This window comes from Amaranthus tricolor, chromosome 3 (assembly GCF_026212465.1).
Source record: "Amaranthus tricolor cultivar Red isolate AtriRed21 chromosome 3, ASM2621246v1, whole genome shotgun sequence".
Taxonomy (NCBI): Eukaryota; Viridiplantae; Streptophyta; class Magnoliopsida; order Caryophyllales; family Amaranthaceae; genus Amaranthus; species Amaranthus tricolor.
Window position 1 is genome coordinate 5,571,178 of NC_080049.1, and position 22,239 is coordinate 5,593,416.

Below are 22,239 nucleotides of genomic sequence, written 5' to 3' on the forward strand. Positions count from 1 at the left end.
GGTAATGTATATGGACTAATATTAAATAATAAATAATAAATATAAGAAAATGATTAATGATAGTCATATGACCATCACAAATACACAAGTTAGAAATCTGAACAAGATTAGAAAAACAAGAGTCATGAACAATTAACTAGTCGTAAAAATTGAATGGTACTTATGGGGTTTAGTTTTGTATAAAGCAGTGGGCAAACGCTTTATATGTGGGTAGGGGCCACAAAAGGAGGGTCCTAAGCGATCATTCATTTCGCCCGTAGTGAGACACTCTGATGCGAAGTTCTAGGCCAATTAAAAGTGTCCAACCTCCTAGGGCCCCTGAAAACAGGAGCCTTATATATTAATAAATTTCTTATAGTTTATCGGTCAAATATAGCTCAGATATTGTTGTTTAAGGGTTCAAAACTTACCAACGTTAAATTTTGGTTCTTATGTTACCATCAATGATCGATAAAGAGTCTCAATTTTCTGAACATCAAAAAATATATAGGATTCTATAATATTTGCTCAGCCTCTGCATACGACCCATTCAAACTTCAATTTAAGTGGAAGCCACTTATGACTTTGAATGAAATATTGTTGTTGATTATAAGAATGCTTGAAATTAACAAACAGATAAATTGAAGTTAAGATTGTAACCCATTTCCCCTTATTTCAGTGTTCAAATACCCAGCAGCAACAGATTCAGTGCTACAAGTATCAAAACAAGACTTTGACAATTGCAACACAAACTTACCAATTGCAAAGTATACTGATGGAAATACAGAGTTTAAGCTAACCAAGTCAGGCCCTTATTACTTCATCAGTGGCAACAAAGACAATTGTAACAAAAATGAGAAGCTTGTGGTGATTGTTATGGCTGATAGAACTGCCAACAAAAACTCACCACCTTCTCCTCTGCCTTCGCCTACGCCTTTGCCTTCGCCTCCAACCATCACACCTTCGCCCGCCCCGACCACCAGCAGTGATCAACAACCACCAGTTGCGTCCCCACCATCTGATGAGGGGTCCACCCCAGCTCCCTCAGCTGATTCTAACCCTCCTAAAAATAATGCTGCATTTTATGTTTTGAGCTTTGTGGGTTCTATTGGTGCATTTGTGGGTTCTTCTCTATTCCTTGCTTTCTAAAAGGTAGTCATTGGAAAAGTTTGTGCTTGTGTATGATAGGGGCATTTTCTAATTTGTTCTATTTTCTCTTTTTTTTTTAGTTACTCTTTTGTGGTTATGAATGTATGTGAGCTTTTGATTTAATTGATTGTATTTTGTGAATGTTGTATGTGTTGGATGAATAAGATCAAGGGGGTCACACTTTGCGTTGTGATTCTTAAGTTGAGGGCTAATTGTATAGGCAAAGATAAATGAATTATATTTTATTGTGTGAAAAATATATGTTAGTTAGATTGGTATTGAATTATAATCTGATTATATTTCAAGATCAATAAATAAGTTTTAGTTAGATAATTACCATATCTTATAAAATAATAAAATGTGCATAAGAATTGCACTTGATTGAGTTATGAAATTATAATCTACTATGGTGATTCCGAGGTCCGGTCTCGTGTTTTACACAACTAGATGTACTAAAAATCTCTGCAAACTTTAACGGTCGTCATTTCTCGCTCAATTGTCGGAATTAGGCATATATATGTCTTTGGAAAGTTCTTGAAGTGTATTTTCTAATGCCGCAAACCTTGCATTAATAAGGCTTTTCTATAAAAAGTTATGCCCAAAAGATTAAACATATATCAAATTTCAGCACAAGTAAACTTTAAACAATCGTCAATTCTCGCTCGGTTGTCGGAATTGGGCATATAATATATCATTGGAAAGATCTTGAAGTCTAAGTTCTAATGCCGCAAACATTGCATTAATGTGATTTTCCTATCAAAATTTTTGGCCAAAAGAGTGAACATATATCAAATTTCAGCACAAAACATGTGACTAGGTGTATTTTCTGATTTTAAAAATTATTTTCTTTTTTAAAATTAATATTTTTATTTTAATTTAATTATTATTAATAAATTTAGTTTAATAATAATATTATTATTTTTATAATTAAAAATTAATTTAGGACGTTTTAGTAATTTTATTAAAAAAAAGATCACTGACGATTTTTAAGGATTGGGATTGTTTTTGTTGATGACTTCTAAACAACTAGATTCAAAAAAATTCATAATTTAGTAACTTTGCATCACGCGGATTGTGTTTTGATGTCAGACAAACTAGATAATACCCGTGCGATGCATGGATTTATTAAATTTTTTGATATATTTGTTTAAACAAAAAAATTTTAAATTTATGGCTTTTGTTTTAAACATCTCAATATATCCTATACTCATTTAATAAACAACATTATAAATATTTTATAAATAATTGAAAGAAAATAAAATAAAATATATGATTTTCTAATATATTAAATGATATGACCTAAAAAGTAAAAAAATCAATCAATATTGATAATATTGTAGTTATAATTAAAAAATAAAAAAGTCAAAGATATAAACATAAGTAATAAATGCAATGACATCATCATTGAGTTTTAGACAGAAAATTTTTTATTAAAAAATAACATGTAAATAATTTTAAAAAATGATGACATTAGCTGTATTTTTTTAAGTAATAAATATAGTTGTACATACGACATATCCCACAGCAAAGTAAATGTTACATAGGTAATTGTGACAGTTTAAATTACAACGGGTACGTATTCAATTATGCAGATTCGAAACTGGTTATATAATAGAGAAAATTATAATAAACTACTTATTCTATACCCCTTTTTGCAAAAAACTACCTTATTTAAAATTTTTTGCAAAAAACTACCTTATATAATACATTTTTTTGCAAAACACTACCTTATAACGGTTTTTAGCGTTTGACCGTTTAAATTAACCGTTGACTATCACGTGATAGTCACGTGACCTTATAAACCTTTCCTTCTTCTTCATTTCAGCCTCTTCCAGGCATCTGAACAAACTAGCTCTTGGGTATAATTTTCTTTCTGGAAACATCACAGAAGATATCAGAAGCTGTACTCAGCTTCAATACTTAGATTTGGGTAACAAAAACTTTTCTAGTTTAATCCCTAATTTTTCCAGTTTAACCCAATTGAAGTTCTTATACTTACAATTAAGTGGATATTTTTGGGGTTTTTCCATGGAATTCTTTCACTAAAATCACTACCCTTGTTGAGCTTAATATTGGAGATAACCCTTTTGATATTACTCCATTTCCTAAACGAATTCTTCAATTAAAGAATTTAAATGTCTTACTTCTGTATAATTGTAGCATTTTTGGGCAAATTCCGTCAGAAATTGGAAATTTAACAGACCTAATTGATCTTGAATTATCACAAAATTTCTTATCTGGGTCAATTCCATTAGAAATTTCAAATTTAAAAAATCTAAAGTACCTTAAAATCTGGAGAAACAATCTTACCGAAAAATTACCATTTGGGTTCAGAAATCTGACAAATTTGGAGCAATTTGATGCTTATAATAACAAATTAGAAGGTGATTTATCTGAGTTGAAATTCTTGAATAAGCTTGTTTGGCTTCAATTATACAACAACAATTTCTCAGGTGAAATTCCAGCATAATTTGGGGAATCCAAATGCCTGGAAGAGGTTGAAATTAAGAAGAAGGAAAGGTTTATAAGGTCACATGACTATCATGTGATAGTCAACGGTTAATTTAAACGGTCAAACGCTAAAAACCGTTATAAGGTAGTGTTTTGCAAAGAAAGGTATTATATAAGGTAGTTTTTTGCAAAAAACTTTAGATAAGGTAGTTTTTTGCAAAAAATTTTAGATAAGGTAGTTTTTTGCAAAAAGGGTATAAAATAGGTAGTTTATTATAATTTTCTCTTTATGAGTTATGGGAATATTTTTAATTTGATGATTTCTCATGTCTTGATTATAATGAAGTGTTGTATATGAGTAGATGTATATATAAATTGAGTTGTGTAAGTGTTAAGAGTTTTGGTTGGTTCACTATTGAGATTCAATTAGTAGTAGTGATTGTGGGTTTGTATGTATTGTGGTTTAGTTTTGTAATTATAAGAATGAGATTAAAGGGATTTAATGATTTAAATAATAAAAAAATATGTATATATATAAAAAAAGGGACAGCAACTACTGTCTCGATAGTCGCGCCCCGATCCGAGATGTCGAGTGTGTTTTGTTGTCGTTTCACTTATCTGTTGTATTCAGAACTCGTTAAACGCTAAAATTAATTAAAAATGGTAAATGGATGTTAGAAATTATGAAATTTGGTACCCAAGGTAATTGATGCCTTCCAGACACAGTGGCGAAGTCGAATTTTTCGTTTGAATTTTCTAAACTGTCCGAAATGGCCGTTTAAGTTACTGGTTAGATTTCAAATTTTGGAATTTTTGGAATTTGGGTGAAATCATTTAAAATTATAAAGTTTTAGTAGTGCCTTAATGGTATGGAGTGGATTAAATGTGTAAACACGTTCTAATACGTGATTTTTGTATGTGTTGTGTTTAGGACCTCGATTCATAAGAGGTTGAGATTCAAATCGCGAAGCGCTTGAGTTGCTTTAATCGTGCTACTAAAGTACACGCTTAGACCATACAATTGTAATCGGTTATGTAAAGTAATGTTGTACTCATTCTATATTGTGATGTGGTTTATCACGTAAGATTTAGACCCCTAAAATAATTGGTAAAGAGTTTTAAATTTGAATTTGAGGATGGTTGTCTAGTTACCTAAATGGGGCTATTTAATTGGAATTGGAATATCATTGTTATTGTTCCCATGGAAGTTTGGATCATTACGATCACCATGGGGGTATGCATACTTGTGCCTTTGACGACCCGAACAGGACGGGCAACGTCTTAGGTTGGAGGTTGCCTTGGGATTAGCTCTCCCTTGTGTATTCCTCCAAAATTTTGAGAATACTCTGTCAATCCGAACTGGACGGGCAACGACATGAGTTGGGGTTTGGAAAGTCAAACGTGACAATTAACTAATAGAGCCTTTGCATGCTAGGATGAACTCATTACTTGTGTGTAACTCAAATAATACATTGTATGTTGTCTCTGACGTGTATTGTTATGTGCTTTGGAACTTGTTATGATGTTGTTATTCGACGACTAGTAGGTTGACTTGCAGGTGGGGACTAGTGTGTGAGGACTCTTCTAATAGAACCTGTAGTCGAGCTGACTATCATGCCGAAATTACTATTAGAATTTTATCCATCTAAACTTTATTATTTTTATTTCAGTTAGTACATTTTGAATTGGATTGTATAGGCCAGTAGGTTCTCAAGTTGTAGTTTTAGACTTCCGCTGTCTTGTTATTTCGTCATTACTATTTTATTTCTTTATCGCTAGAACGTCATCGGTCCTAAAAATGGTTTAATTTAATGTCCGATGCGTGGACTAAAATTCATATTTGAGTGAATTTATCCGGTTCACTTTAACCCGTATTATTACAACTCCACTTAGCGTTTTTGAAAAAAATATCAAGAACACCGGTATTTCGAACCCCACCCAGATCGAACCCCACCAAACCACCTTCACTTCAACAACCACACCAAAATACCACCATTCACCTCCCCTTCGACCACAACCCATACCCCACCGACTCAGTTACTGTACCAAACCACTAGTTGTACCTAGTTTTAAGAAGAATTTGCACAATTTCATAGAACTATTACTTGTGCTCATACAAATGGTACCAATCAATCAAACAATCAACAAATTGTAAAGATATATTTGTTTAATTCCGAAATAAGTTTATATATGATCACTTGATTTTGTAACAAAGTAAATTGAAAAAAATTAACAAATTACTCAATCATATATGAACACGTTAAGATAAGTGTTGATGATTTTCAGATCTTATGGTGTTCAAATTATCAAACTACAGCAAGAATATCAGATTACAACAACCTTCAGCACTAGCAACTTTGTGCTCTCTTCTGACGACTCAGCAACATTACAGCTCAGCATCATCCCAGCAAGGAAGATTTTAGTCTGCTGCTTTCATATGATTGTATGTATTAGTTTGTTTTATAGGTTGTATTTTTGTTTGTTGTTCTAAAGGTGGTTACAAGTTATTGTATCTAACTATACAAGTTGTTATTTTCTTTCCTCACTTCTATATATGGAGCTTGTGTCTCACATTCGTATTTCAAGAATTCTGATTTGGAATGACATAATATTTTCTTTCTCAAATCATCACATGGTATCAGAGCCACGATTCTTCATGTGGCCAACATACATTTTTTTGATCGGATATTTCATGATATACCACTGAGTTTCTTCGAAATTCACCATATACCACACGAAATGTTTTAATTCACCATATACCATTGAGTTTACGTCCGTTAGCACAAAATACCATCAATGACAACTACCGTTAGTGTGCCGTTTGTAGTAAATTACCAGTATGCCCTTACGCATTCAACTGGCGCCATTGTTAGGCTTGACTTCCCCAAACACAACGTATTTCTTCAAAAAATTGATCCTCCATCTTTCTTCTTCTCCATTCAAGAAACTTTGTATTCGTCTACATTGATCTAGAACCCTTAAAATCTATCAAAAATCCTTAAAATCCTTAAAATCTATTTGTGTAAAGTGAATTGCAAGTTTGTGAAGTGATTTAGAACCCAAACACAGGTGGTCGTGACTGAATTTCGCACAAAGTTCGCTAATTTAGTGGATTAAGCATACGCAAGGTACCTATCCTTATCCATTTGCATTTCGAGTTATGATTTTGTATTCTTTTTTGCAAAATTGAGTTAGGGTTAGGGTTAAGTGTGATAAGTTGCATGCGAATTCGAATTATGCTAAAGTGATGTGTTTTTATTTTGTATGCAATTTATAATTTGGATTGTGATGTAATGTGTTGTTGGTAAATGTTGTTGTTAGGATGAGTACAATGTGGTTGTTAGTTCGTGCTCCAGGGGGTACTTTTGATGTGAGGATGGATGACACTGATAAGACCAATTTGATGGAGTTAATTAAGTATATGTTTGAGGATTCAGTGAAACAGAACGTATATCTCCCTAAATACTTCACCCTGTTTGTCACTAAACCTAGAACAAATCGTAAGTTAGAGTTAGTTGATGATGGGGCAATGTTAAAAATGTGGGAGTGGAATGAAGGGAATTGTGAAATTGAAGTGTTTATAGAAGAGACAGAAACACCATCCCTTATGATTCAGTCTGCAGAAGCTAGTTGGGCAAAAACTTTGAAGAACAGGGCTGAAAATATTAGGCTAATGGAGGAAGAGAATAGAAGGTAGGCAGAGGAAGCAGAAGCTGAGGAGCAGCTTGTTTCCCAGCAGGCATATACTGTGGCTGTAGAGGTCCCTGTTTTGAATGTTGATGATGATGGGAGGTCCCTGTTTTGAATGTTGATGATGATGGGATTGAATATGTAAGAGTGTTTGCTACCCCAGCAGCAGATGAGATTTTTTTAGGAGATTCACAACCTTAACCCTCACAACCTCAACCCTCACAACCTCAATCCTTACAACCTCAACCCTCACAACGTCAACCATCTCAACCAAATAACCCTCCAAAAAGGAAAAAGCTTATTCCAAAGAAGAAGAAAATACCCTCTACACAGTCGACCCAACAACAGCCTAAGCAACCAACCCAGCCCAAAGAACAAACCAGGCTTAAACCCAAAGAGTGGAGGGTGCCTAGAAGCACTGCTGTTAAGTTTGCCCTTGATGTTGGCAAGAAAAGTGCAGTAGGGAGACATATCAACACTAGGGGAAAGAAAACCCAAAGAGTGGTTGAAGAAATTGATGTTGAGTCTGATGCTTGGCCTTCTGATGATAGTGAACATGGTGATTATGAAGCTTCTGATGTTGAGGCTGATTCTAATATGGAGTTGGACAGTGAGAATGAGTACATTGTGAGAGAAGAAGATGTTCGTGATAATATACATGAGAAGACCTTTGAGGATTACTTAGATGGGTCTCATGTGTTAGACAAAATGTACAAAAATGGTAAAATCTGGTCTCAGTTACCATTTGGATCCATTATTCTTGAGGAGTGGTTGATATTTGAAACCAAAACACAGTTTCCAGATGTATTCAGAGATTACTGCATACAAGAGGGCTTCTCTGTTTCAGTTGACCATGTTGACAGTAAGAGGTACATAACAAGGTGTTTGATGAGGGATTGCACTTGGAGGATTCATGCTTCAGTTCTAAGAGACAAAGTCAGTTGGGCCATAAAGAAGCTAGAAGGAGAGCATGCAACTTGTGGGAGGCTGGAAGAGAATCCTATGGTCTCTTCAGCATGGCTATGCAAACAATTGTTACAAGACTTAGAGGCAAACCTAGATGTCCCAGTTAATTCATTGCAGAGGCTGTGCATGGAAAGGTACAAGATCCATGTGAAGTTGAGATTGTTATACAAAATGAAGAGTTTAGCGAGGGAGCAATTACATGGTGGGTTTACTGAGTCCTATCCAGCTCTTCCAAAGTATGCTGAAATGATAAAGTCCACAAATCTTGGGTCTTATGCTCTGGTTACATGGACTGACAGTTTGCAATTTAAGGCCTGTTTCATATCTTTTGCAGCTCAAGTGAGAGGATTATTAGGTGGTTGTAGACCTATCATAGGAATATATGGTGCACATTTAAGTGGGTATTACAAAGGGGTTATGCTCACTACAGTTGCAATAGATGGAAATAATGAGATCTTTGTGTTAACCTATGGGATTGTTGACACAGAGAGCATAGATTCCTGGACTTATTTTTTCAGAAACTTGAGGTGTTTGTTTGCTCAGTATGAATCTCAGAAGGATGACTGGACTTTTATCAGTGACAGGATGAGGATAAGTTTCTTATTTGTCTTTAATTTGAGATTATGAAGCTGTTTATTAACTTAGTCTTGTTTTTTAGGGGGTTGAATCAGCATTGTTTGAGGTGTTTCCAAGAGCTACAAGGAGAATATGCTGCCAGCATTTGTATTCAAATTGCAAGGCTGCAGGATGGAGTGGGGCAGCATAAGATGTTTTGGATTGCGGCAAATGCCTACAATGAGTACGTTTTTGAAAAAGCTATGTCCAAGATAAAAGAGTTTGATGCAGCAGCATATGACTATCTCAAAAATGTAGAAGAGCAGTGGAGTGTGCACATGTTTGGCAGGATAGTTTGTTGTGATCATAACACAACAAACTTCGTAGATTCATTCAATGCAATAACAAAGGCCAATAGGGACATGCTTGTGTTGACATTGCTGGAAGGTAAATTTGTGAGCCTGTTTTGCTCATTTAAATGCAAAAAAATTGTTGTTGCTTATTGTGATTTTTTTTTTGTTTGTTTTTTGAATAATTAAGATGTCAGGAATTGGTGCATGAAAAGGATGGGTTCCAGGTTCGATAAAGCAGTAAGCATGGAACCTAATGATGTAATAGAGCATGCAAAGGGGGTGCTGGCGACTAGGACTGATGATTCTAGGTTCTGCCATGTCACTGCAGCTGGTGGTGGAGAGTTTGAGGTGAGGGATGGCCATGTCAAGTTCCCTGTCACCCTTGGAAATATGACTTGTGGGTGTGGGAAATGGCAAGGACCAGGGATCCCTTGCAAGCATGGGCTAAGGGTCATTTACAACCAGAGACTTGATCCTAGGGACTTTGTCTCACCTTTCTACAAGGGGGCTGCTTACAAACTCACTTATAGAGACCACATCCACCCCATGGCTGATCCAACTCACTGGCCTTCACTAGATGTGCCAGAAATTGCACCACCCCAAGGGAAAAGAAATGATGGTAGACCACCTAAGCAAAGTAGAAGAGCTGCTCATGAAGCAAAAAAAGGAAAGAGGCATAAGAATAACAAATGCAGCCTATGCAAAGAACTAGGCCACAATGCAGTGACATGCAAGGCAAAAAAGGCATCATCGAAGAAGGCAGCACATGCAGCTTCCTCTTCACAGCAAGGCAACACTAGGGAAAGAGAAAGGCTGCTACTTAGCATTGTTTAGTGTCATTTTTTGGTGAACAGTGTTTATTGTCAAGTTGTTTTTGAACAAAATGTTAACTACTTGGTTTGTATGACACTTCTTTTGTTTATCATAATTGCAACGGATATATTTTTAAAAAAAATGGTATTTGACGCAAATAAAAAAAGTAAATGGTATATGGTGAATTATTAATTTACCACAAACGGCACACTAACGGCAATTGTCATTGATGGTATTCTGTGCTAACGGACAAAAACTCAATGGTATATGGTGAATTAGAACAATTTATGTGGTATATGGTGAATTTCGAAGAAACTCAGTGATATATCATGAAATATCCATTTTTTGATTTTTTTTCTTTTGCCTTATTCTTTCCTTTGCAGTACCACACTTCTTTGTTTTCCACCTACTTTTCTTCTTTCCGATTGTTCAAAAAACATGTTAAACAAATCTGACAAGTTCTAAGATTCTACATTAAATCAATGCAATGCCTATTTTTTGCATCTTACCGATACTGGATTGAAGATTGTGTCTTATTTGTCTCTGGAATGGGATTCAAAAGGCTGAAAACGCGCAGTTACCATAACATTAGCAGGAAAGAACAAGATTGGCTTTGTTGATGGGACAATAAAAAGATCGCCATCTAATGTTGCCCTAGAAAAAGCTTGGGACAGGGTAAATAATATCGTTATTGGATGGTTGTTAAATGTTATGGACGAAAAGATTTCAAAGAGCTTCTTGTATTTTAAGACAGCAAGGGAGATATGGGAAGAGTTAGAAATAAAGGTTTGAACAGTCTACAAGTGCACAATTATTTACAGTTGAAGTGTAGATCAGTAAAGTTGTCAAAACCCATGATATGTCCATTGAGGACTTCTTCACAAAGATGAAAAGTCTATGGGACAAGATTGATGCCTTTGGATCCTGTTGTGGTGTATTCTTGCAAGGGATGTGAGTGTGACCTTTCAAAGAAAGCCCTAGAAAGCAACAAAGAAGAAGAATTATACAGTTCTTGATGAAGCTTGATGGGAAGTATCAACAAACAAGAAGTAGCATTGTGATTATGAAGGATCTTTTTACTGTGTCTAAGGCTTATAGGATCCTTATTCAAGAACAAACACATCAAGAAATAAGCAAAATGGATCATTTTACAGAGCAAGACACACCCATGGCTTGTAGAATTGAAAAAAGAAAACATTATGATAGCAAATACAAGAAAAGTGAAAAACATGATGGTTTGTTCATTAAGTTAAGGCTTGTTGATAAACAGTTTTTATGTTAACTAGAAGTACTGAGTGTATGTACCTTAACAGTTACCCTTGCTTGTGTTTGTGTTAACCTTGAAGGGTTTTTTTTATTTCTTCTGTTTGTACCTGTACTATTTCCATCCTGAATTAATGTATTAGAAATCTTAGTTGTTTCTTCACTCTAAATTTGGCAACGCACAATTAATATAGTAATTTAGAGATCATCTCTGAATCTAGGATTGTCGTAGATGAAATACCAACTAATCCTGGACTGCTATCATTCCTTGTGTAATTTGTGTAGGCAACAGGTTCCTTGGAGTTGATGAAAGTGGACAAAGCTCGTTATTCTAGTGGAAGTTGTGCATGACCTCACTCAAAAAGGCGCAAAAAGAATTATCTACCTTCCACGATTTTGTCTCACTGAGGGAACGATCTAGTTTAAATTCAGATTGTTTTAATCATGACTTTAGTAAAAGGGTTGTAAAGTCTAGTCCCCTCTTGGTTTGATGCTTTGGGAAATTACGGTTTCTCTACTAATACTTAACCTATGTAATTAAGGTAACCTTCGAATCCCCTAACTGCTTTACAAAGAAAAACTTGTTGAAGCGAGAACTTCTCGTTACGCATACATGTTTCAATGTTGTTTAACTGATTAATTAAATTGCTTAACTATGTCCATTAGAGTGCTTTTTTTTTCTTTTTTGCATTTAATAGCTTAGCTTAACTGACTTTCTGAATAAAGATCATGTAAAGATACTCTATTAGTACTTGGGGCACAGATAAAGGTTAGCTTCACTGTGCTCCTCCAAGTACTAATGGAGTATCTTTACATGACTTTCATTCAAAAAGTTAATTAAGCTAAGCTCTTAAATGCAAAAAAAAAAATAAAAAAAATAAAATCCACTCTAATGGACATAGTTAAGCAATTTAATTAATCAGTTAAACAACACTCAAACAAGTATGCGTAACGACCAAGTTCTCACTTCAACAAGTTTTTTTTGTTGTAAAGGGGACCCGAAGGTTACCCTAATTACATAGGTTAAGTATCAGAGCATCAAACCCAGAGGGGACTAGACTTTACAACCCTTTTGCTAAAGTCATGATTAAAACAATCTGAACTTAAACTAGATCCTTCCATCACTGAGACAAAATCGTGGAAGGTAGATAATTATTTTTGCGGTTTTTTAATTTAGGTCATGCACAACTTCCACTAGAGCAGTTGAGCTTTGTCCACCTTCATCAGCTCCCAGAACTTGTTGACTACACAAATTACACAAGGAATGATAGCAGTCTAGGATCAGTTGGTATCTCTTCCACAACAATCCTAGATTTAGAGATGATCTCTAAATTACTATATAAGCTGTGCGTTGCCAAATTTTGGAGCGAAGAAATAGCTATGATTTCTGATAAATTAATTCAGGGGCAACAACACAGGTACAAACAGAAGAAATACAAAAACCCCTTCAAGGTTAACACAGACACAAGCAAGGGTAACTGTTAAGGTACTTTATCATAGACTCGGTAGTTCCAGTTAACATAAAAGTGGCTATTGACGCTGACTCCTAATAGTTTACACATTTACTTTAAATAAACAGTTTCGGAGTTTCTTCGTTGTGCTCAAGGAATTAACGACCTTTTGGTTAGTGGTACTAAATAGTGGTAATGAAATGATTTATTGTGAAAATTTCATCAAAAATTTCATATCATTACCATAGTAATGAAACTTTATCTCATAAAAAAATATTTTTGTTTACAAATTTTCATTCCACCTCTCTCAATGGTAATGCATTGGAACAAATTTTATGAAGAAAATGAGATATTTGAAATTGGACAAGCATGCCATCAAGGTAGCCAAAAGATTTTCAACTAAAATTACACTAGATTACATTCTTATTACCGTTGTTTATTACCACCTACCAAACAGACCATAAGAGTTTCGGTCATCAAAAATTTCTTGTATCTTATCTTGATGCCAAATGCTTGAAACTAAGGAGTTTCTGGAGTCTTATTTTTCCTTTTCTTTTGAAGGACACTATTCCTGTGTTTTTTTTGTTATACCATTATGTGTACAAAAAAGAAATGAGTCAAATAATTGACTGGCACCTATTGAGGCTGGAGCAACTTACCTTCCTGGAATGGCGTCCTTGGAGCCTAGGGCTACTATGGTACAGAGATTTGGCAAAACATACTAAACAACAAACATGAATTAATCAATGAAAAAAACCTCCATCCGTTCTTCAAATTGATTGATTAATCCATGCTAATTTTCCGATTCATGGTCTTTGTTACCTGATGTGGACATGACTATGGAACACTCAACCTAGAAGGTGCGGCTTAGGGATATTTGCTAAGGGAATGCTCAACCTTAACAATTTGTGCTTGAATAGATAGTAAACACTTAATGTCACTCAATAAAAGATAAATTTGATGCATTAGAATACTCTAATCGCAAAAAAATCCTCGCATAATTAGTTCGTCCAACATTCGCTACACTTACCCCTGTAACATGAATTCAATTGAAACTTAAATTGTTTTGTAACTCTTTAAGGATTGAGTTACCTATTACTAGTCTACTATAGTCTTGAGAACTTCCATCTTCCTAAAGCCTTCATTTTCTAGGTTAATTTTCATATGAAATGAGAAAGTTTTAAATTGTCTTCTCAAGTCTATCGTTTCTGATGCACACCCATGTGCACCGTGCACCTAAGAGTTTTATTACTTTCTCCCCTTTGGGTGCCGTGCATGGTGCACCTAGGTGCATAATTACCCAGCTACAAACCTCATGGCTCATACAGAGTAGCATAAGTGCTACTCTTTTTGCTTTGTTGAGGACTTTTTGAAAAAATTTTCGTGGCGCCATTTCATTTTTATTTGCATACCATTCAACCCGGTGACTAAAGTTGCATTTGGGCTATAAGCGTTGTATTATGCTGGTATTTATAACAGAAAACATGTGGCTTTCACCTTGGTGCTTCGTGTAATTGGGGGTGTTTGCTTCTTAGCTTTTTGGTTGGATTTTGGCTTTTAGCTTGTTGGTTGGTCTAATAGCCAAAAAACGTGTTTGGTAAATGGCTTTTAAAACAGCTGAAATGCTGGCTTTTAAGCCAAAATGAAAAAGCTGATCCAGCTAGCTTTTTTGTTGGCTTGTTAACCCACTTTTTCTCTAATAAATAGTTAACAGCCAATACTTCAATTTACCAAACATCTCCACAAATAGCTAGCTTTTTCAGCTAACTTAAAAGGCCAACAAAAACAGCCAACATTTCTAGCTGGTCAAACAAGCCAACTAAAAAGCCAGCAGCCAACAGCTAATAGCTAACAGTCAACAGCTAATTGTCAAACACCCCTTTTATCTTGAACCAACTTACAAGTAAAAGTCTTTTACACTATTGCAAACCAAACAGTGTCAGAAATCAAGTCTATTCATTGAGCCCAAGCCATTCTAATCCAACATACTTTTTTTAATATATTGGAAGTTGCGTTTTTGTTTATCTTGTTACCCGTTTATCCTAACCAATCGAAGCCCTCAATTGTACAATATGACATCTTTGTTTATTCCTCGAATTCCAAGTAGATTTTTTTGCTACCAATCCCAAATAGATCGATGCTTTTTGATGGAACGTGCACCCTAACTGGTATTTTCAATTCTCCAGATTTTATTACTTGAACTTCATTTCACTTGACGTATACTTGTTAATCCTTGACACTCCAACTTGATTATGAGCGTTCGGACCAAAGCATGAATTTTTTTTTTCAAAATATCAAATTACAGAATCTGATATTAGTACCTAATTCGAGGTAACATAGTAATGGTCATCACCTCATCATCATCATACCCAGTGTATCCCGCTCATAGAAAACTATGATCAGGGTCTGGGGAGGGAAGAACGACGGCAGTTCATACCCATATAGAAGAGTGCGGTCAAAGAATCCCTCGACTCGAGAAAGGTCTTCAAAGAGAGAGAAACCTACAACTTACAAAAATAAATAAAATACGTACAAATAACTAATAAAAGATAAAAGTAAAGGAGGTAAAGAGCGATAAATAAAGGTAATGAACAATAACAAACGATGGGTAAAAAGGATGGGTTTAGTAATCTAAGACGTGGATAAGGCGCCACCAATTGCCCCTATCCCTAGTCAGGTCCTTAGAGAAGTGAAGTTCATGTATGCCACTTTTAATTTGTTCCTCCCACGTTCTCCTAAGTCTTCCTCGACTTTTCTTGCCCTCCACAACGTTGCAATCGATCCTTCTTACTGGGGCGTCATGTGTCTTTCTCTGCACATGCCCAAACCATCTCAACCTGTTCTCCCGCATCTTTTCGGAGAGAGGTGCGACCCCTAACTTCTCCCTGAACTCCTGGTTTCTTATCCTATCCATCATAGTATTACCACACATCCCACCTCAGCATCCGCATTTCTGTTACTTCCATCCTCTGTTCGGAAACCTTCTTTACGAGCCAACATTCTGTCCCATACAACAATGCCAGCCTAATTACAACGCGGTAAAATTTACCTTTTAATCTCCTCGAAAACTTTTTATCATGAAGCACCCCAGTCGCTGCTCGCCACTTAAGCCAACCCGCTTGTAACATAGTAATGGTAGCCGTCTCAAAAGCTGTAGAAATTCTGGTTCAGCTTACGAATGTGAATAATTTCATTTTCACTTTCTCTTCTTGGCACTCGAACGTCTTAATCTTACTGGCACTGACTTAATGATTGGATTACCTTGTCATCTAATGTCCGATAGATCATTGCATGACCATTTCACTAATTACAACTAAATTTTCTGACAATTTTTTCTAATTAGGAAACCGTCACAAACCATGTTATAGTTCCAAATTGGAAGCATGTATTGTATATTAGACCATAGTTCTATTTGTACGAAAGGCATAGTGCAAAAACAAGACCCTTATCTTATCGTATCGGCTATATCGTAAAGGTTTTCAAATTCATCGAACCAATATTTACCCGTATCGTAAAGGTGTAAAAAACCGCATTTTAGGCTATTTAAAGCAATTCTTGATTAAGGCCGAAATTTGGCTATACGATATCTGCATCACCCTGCTACTGTGTCTGTTACCGCAACCGCGACCTTTACCGTATTTTCGCACCATGTCACAAGGTCCCTGATTCTTTGTCTTTCGAATTTCTGATAGCTTCTTGCCTTGACGTGTTAAATTTATCAAATGGAAAGCAAAGCAGAAATTTGTGATGACTCATAATAACATTGGGGTGGATTTATGGATATCTGTTTATTCACATCTTCTTATGTGCAAGCTAACTAAGTATTAATTCATTTAGTTCTTGAAATGCATTTTTCGTTTTTTTTACTTGTTTCCTTACACATTGAGAGAAATATTAAAAAGCAGGGCGAAGGATGATGCTCCTCTCCCCATTTCTGTCTTCCTTGTTGCTAGTGTACTGAAAGAGAAGGGCCCAAAACTACTTAAAGAAGCTCGTGGTCTGGATGATGTTGTAAAGGTTCGTCTTTCATTCGTACTTAGGTCATCTTCATGTAATAGTAACCTAAACTTCACCTGGTTGGGAGCCACTTAATGACATTGGGTAATCGAACAATTTGGTATATCCTCGTGTATGTCTGACGTAAAACGACAAGTGTTGGTTTGGTGATCTTTTATTTTTATCTTATTGATTGCTCTTCCGTTTGATTAAGTTTTTGGCTTGCATTTTCAGATTTTGAACGACATGGCTAGAGATCTAGATGCCAAGAAAGCTTGTGTGAATGCTATGAAGTTACATAAAAAGTATCTAAAACAGGTAGGCTTTCTTTCCTTGACAAACCCTTCAAACTTAGTTGATGGAAACAACATTCTAGCTTGATGATCCTAAGGCCGGCCTCGACTATATTTTGCGAGTGTGACACCTTTATAAGTTATTTTTTTGCGTTAAGCTTGTATTGATTAATTGACGTGAGATTATACATCATTTTACAGGCAAAGAAACCATAGCGAGGCAATCTACATTTTTTGGTGATAAGTCGACAAATAGCTCGTGAAAACAGCATTGTATTCTTTTTGAACGTAAAAGAAATTATTGTAACATAGAAATGAATCGAATTAATTAGCCTTAATCCACATGTAATCTGTTAAAACTTGGTGATGTCATACATCTTAAACATTCTTTGTCCAATCCTATTCATGATATTATGCCCACTTCTGGTGGGTTGATATGAGTTTAACTTGCTGTTGACAAATGAAATAATCAACACTAGCAAGTCCTTTAAACAAATTATAAGAGGTCAAGGGATATTTTACGCTAGGGTACGAATATATTTTTAACTTTAGTAAACACAATACATATGCTGATAATTTGTATCAGTTGAGTTATTTAACTTGAAATGAAAGCCTCAAAGAGGTCAACAATGACAAACAAAATGAAAAAATATAAGCAAATATGAACACAAGTGTTTATGTCTTTATGAGGTATCTTAGATGTCTCCCCATCAAATGTAGCTTTATTATAATTGAATTCAACAATTACAATGTATAATAAATCTTCCTTATCTTGAGAATAAACTCTCAAGATTACAATTCTGGAAAAAAATAAGAAAACTCTCAAGTTTCTAATAACTGAACTAGCCTTCTCACAAGTTTGTGTGTTTGTGGTGTTTTGTTCTATGGATGATGTATCCTTTTATAGAGGAAGAATACATCATTCTAGTTACACATTATTACTCACTATTAATCCACACAGTAAACATCAACATTAACCATCACAATAAGTATGACAATAACCAACAATAAACATAGCAATTAAACGTGGAATACTATGCTTTATCAATGCCATACCGTAGCTCAAACATCTCTAAAAGAATCCTAGGCAAAGTGCTCGAACGAGCACTCAGTCAGAATCCACTGCACTATGTGCCTTGAACGAGCACACCTCTCCAACCTACTTTTGACTTTATTTTCATGTTGCCTTGTTCGAGCAACCTTCATATCATACTTTGCCTTGTTCAAGGCATAGTTCCACCCTTTAGTGAAGCCTCATTTGCCTCACATTAAGCACCTCATCGATCGTTCCAAACCTTAAAACCATTTACATACAACACGTCCTTATCATTCCTCTTCAAAGTACAAGACAAAACATGTTCGATTAAGTGTTCAAAGTTAATGTCATTGTTATGAATATTGGCACTTGCTTTAACATAACCTATATATGGAGTGCGTGTTAATATGGGACCGTCTCAATGATACCAGAATCGAAGGGTATCTACTAGCAAAAGTCAAAACCTCCATTGATACAGCCAAGGATTTTAACCAAATCGCTGTTAAGGTTGTTCTTAAGGGTACATTATTTGGAGTAAGCCTGGAGGAAACTTGTTATGGTTGTTGAATCTCAAGCAACCATGAGAATAGGAAAGAGAGGGAGAAGAGAAGAAATTTAGAAGAGGAGAAGAATATTGTTTTATTTCATAAACTCTAATAGATCCTCATGTCTCCTTTTATACTACTAAGACTATATCACTAACACCCAATTATAACTAATTACAAATTTACTACTAAATGTACCTATAACATACTTTCCCCCTTCAAAAGAATTGTCCTCAAGTCTATGTTAAGAAATCTAAACAAAATACAAGACAACTTTTAACTATAACTAAACACTATAAAAAATGCCCAAATTAGTGAGAAATGAAATAAGATTATCATTTTGCATCCTTTTAACATAAGACCCTGTCAACATAAGACCCTGTCAACATAAAATCCACATATGTCGGTATTTTCTTATTCCATGACAAATGAGTTCGAGCACCGGAGTTGAAACTCATTATTAGTTGAGCAAGCAACATCATTTGCGTTGAAAATTGTGCTACAATACTTCCATTTTCCCCAACAGTTAATTGAATTTTAAGAGTAACATTGTGATTTTGAGACTCGGATTGTTGATAATGATCAAGTAACAAGGCAATTTTACTATACTTATTCACCACTTCATGAATAAAACTAAAAACATGCATAGAAATTTTGTGTTTCTTGATTTTTAACAACCAATGTGGGTCAAGCACCTCTTTAGTATATTCTTCCCAAAGTATTCTCTTTTTCTTGTACATCTTACATCTTCTTTTAAGCTTCTTGGAGCATGATTGCGCTCTCGACAAAGTACCGATTTCCACAATGCTCTCACATTTTGTACATACCTATTGATGAATTTCTCTTAGCAATTTCTTAGTTTGGAGAATAGAACTTTCAATTGAATGAACTTCAAGAATTTTCCCATATTTTGAAAATAAAATTTCAGGTTCAATTGCCACAAAACATTCATGATTTTTAACTAAATCATGTTCACTCATGTTAGAGGTGTTCATTCGGTTGATCGGGTCGATTTTGGACGGGTATCATTCGATTCGGTTGTATTTCGAATCGGTTATTTTTTGACTGTGCGTTACGACGAATCACACTCGGGTCGAGTCGGTTAGTCACGGTTCGGTTGGAGATCGGTTATTTAAGCTATCGTGTTAGCATCGGTTCGGTGTCGGTTGAAGTTCGTGTCGAGTGTCAATCGGTCTCGGGTTGTCATCGGTTACTAAATGGTTCGGTTTTGTCGGGTACAGATCTCAGGTTCGGGTTTTTATTTTAAAAAAAAGAATTCGGCTACGTATTACTAATTACTATCAACCGAATCAATATCAGATTAAGTTGTTAGTCATTTTTTAATTGATGACAAGATTCCCTTTACTTAAAGCAAAATAGTTAAAAAGCAAATCAATTAGTAATCATTATTACTTTGTTACTTTTACTTGTTTGACCGGAAATTAAAATTATAAAGTTCTATCAATTTTCATTTAATTCGATCAAAAGTAGTTAAATAAAATTTGACCATTGATTATTAACTCTAAATATATGAAACCATGTATTTATAAAATTTAATTTATTAAAAAATCTAACACTTTATTAGATTAACTAATAAGATGATTGAATATGAGTCTATCATACTTCTATGTTAAAAATTGGTTTAGGTCTACAACAGTTCGATATAAAATTCGTTCGGGTTAAGTCGGTTTTAGCCGGATCAAATTTGATTTCGAGCATGATTCGGGTCGGATATGACTCAGGTCGGTCATTAATAGGTTCGGGTAATCTTGGTTGACGGTTATGTGTCGGTTATAAAAATCGGTTACAGCTCAGTTCAGTTTCCCATTTTCGGTTGTCAACCGGTTCGGGTACTGTCGGTTCGATAAACCTAAAAAAGGAACACATTTTCAGGTCGGTTTACTTTCGGTTTCGGTTCGGGTTTTCGAGTCGGGTCACTTTTGAACAGCTCTAACTCATGTCATCAAATCACACAATTAGCGAAATCACCATCCATATGAACAAAGACTTTAAAACCCAACTTATTTTTTGTACATGAATTCATATGATTAACATTTAAAGATTCTTGTGTATCAATTTTTAAATTACACGTCGGTAATGCTTGAATGGTATTTATTTCAAGCATGATATATGAACATCTCTAATGTAATCACATAATCATTTCCTTCGTCATATACTACAATAAATCTCCAATTATTACTACTATGTTGGCAATTATGATCAAGAATTGGTTCATTACACCATTCACACAATCCTTTATCCCAACTATCAAAATTCATCTTTCAAAAGTTTTTTAAGAGATTTGATAACCTTCTTTTGTTTGGCTTCTTCAAGTTGTGGGATAATTGGTTTTTCAAATTGTATGGTTTTGCAGAACTCATCACTCCTCATCTTTGCAACCACTAAAAGAAATCTCTAGTTTGGAAAAAAACTTCAAGAACTCAAATAACCAATGCAATGCCTTTTCACAAATAGATTGTGTGCAATTTAATTGTAGTATTTAATGTCAAGAAATGATATTTCAATAGGATAAAGAAAGAAAAAGAATGAAAGAGAAATATTTGTGCCAAGGAAGAATGGCTCTTGATACCAATATTATGGCTATTGATTCTCAAGCAACATGTAAATAGGAAAGAGAGGGTAAAACGAAGAAATTTAGAAGAGAAGAAGAAATTTAGAAGAGGAGAAGAATTATGTTTTATTTCATTTTATTTCATAAACTTTAATACATCCTCATGTCTCCTTTTATACTATTAAGACTATATCACTAACACCCATTTATAACTAATAACAAATTTACTACTAAATACCTATAACAAAACCTCATACCTAAAGACCATTACACATTAAATTGAAGGTTTCAAGTATCCATTTTCATAAAATAACATGTTATTTATTTGTCGCAACGTTTCCACATGAATAATTGAACTTAAGCAAATATGAGCAGATAGAGTAGAAATTAGAGTACCGCGACAACGATATCATACATCTTTCAATTCTAGTTACTGCCCATTAAATATTAAGATCAACTTATCAATAAAAACCAAATCTTTTCCATGATTAATTGAACTCGATCAAGTAAAAATCATCCATTTTTTAAATTCTACTTTGTACCCATCAAAAATTAGAACCAACCCATCAATTAAAAATCAATAGTCTTCCATAAAATAATGAAACTAAAGTATATATAGAGGAATTGAATGAACCAACCCTATATGAGAAGTGTGACAACATAATGTAAGTCGTAAGAAGAGATTCAACGGCTGATATCAAATGCCCGTTTTTTTTGCCTCATTAAGGGTAATTTCATCATTTTGCGCTATAATAAACAAACCTTCTTCAGTCTTCACCTTCCTTCGTCATTGTTGCACCGCCATTTCAGAATTTTCAACCTTCTTTTCTTCTTCGCTTTCGTCATTTCAGCTGCCAACAATCGCTATTTAATTGTCAAGGTTATTTCAGCTGCCTATAATTGCCATTCAAAAACCTACATTATTAGTAATGGAAAGTATTAATATGCATATATTATTCCATTTAACTCTGTTAAACTATTGGCATTTTAGATTTTAACTTGATATTCAACTTAAATTTGGGTTGTTGATGTTAATTCATATTTTCCGATTCTATTATTCTAGGGTTTAGTGATTGTAATGCTTTTGTAAATATCAGTTCTTATTGTTTTTTAGACAATGCTTTTTT

General features: G+C 34.7%; 1 protein-coding gene and 1 pseudogene across 1 annotated transcript in view; one reads left to right on the forward strand and one right to left on the reverse strand.

Annotated features, from left to right (window-relative positions):
• LOC130807235 (early nodulin-like protein 9) overlaps window positions 1-1,385 on the forward strand; it is a 1,981-nt gene extending 596 nt beyond the window's left edge. The window contains exon 2 of the mRNA XM_057672377.1: window positions 659-1,385. Within this exon, the coding sequence (XP_057528360.1) occupies window positions 659-1,128 (470 nt within the window). The 3' untranslated portion in view covers window positions 1,129-1,385. The remainder of the gene's footprint in view (window positions 1-658) is intronic.
• A 12,222-nt stretch (window positions 1,386-13,607) lies between these two features.
• LOC130808264 (uncharacterized) lies at window positions 13,608-15,798 on the reverse strand (annotated as a pseudogene).
• Between the last annotated feature and the right edge of the window lie 6,441 nt (window positions 15,799-22,239).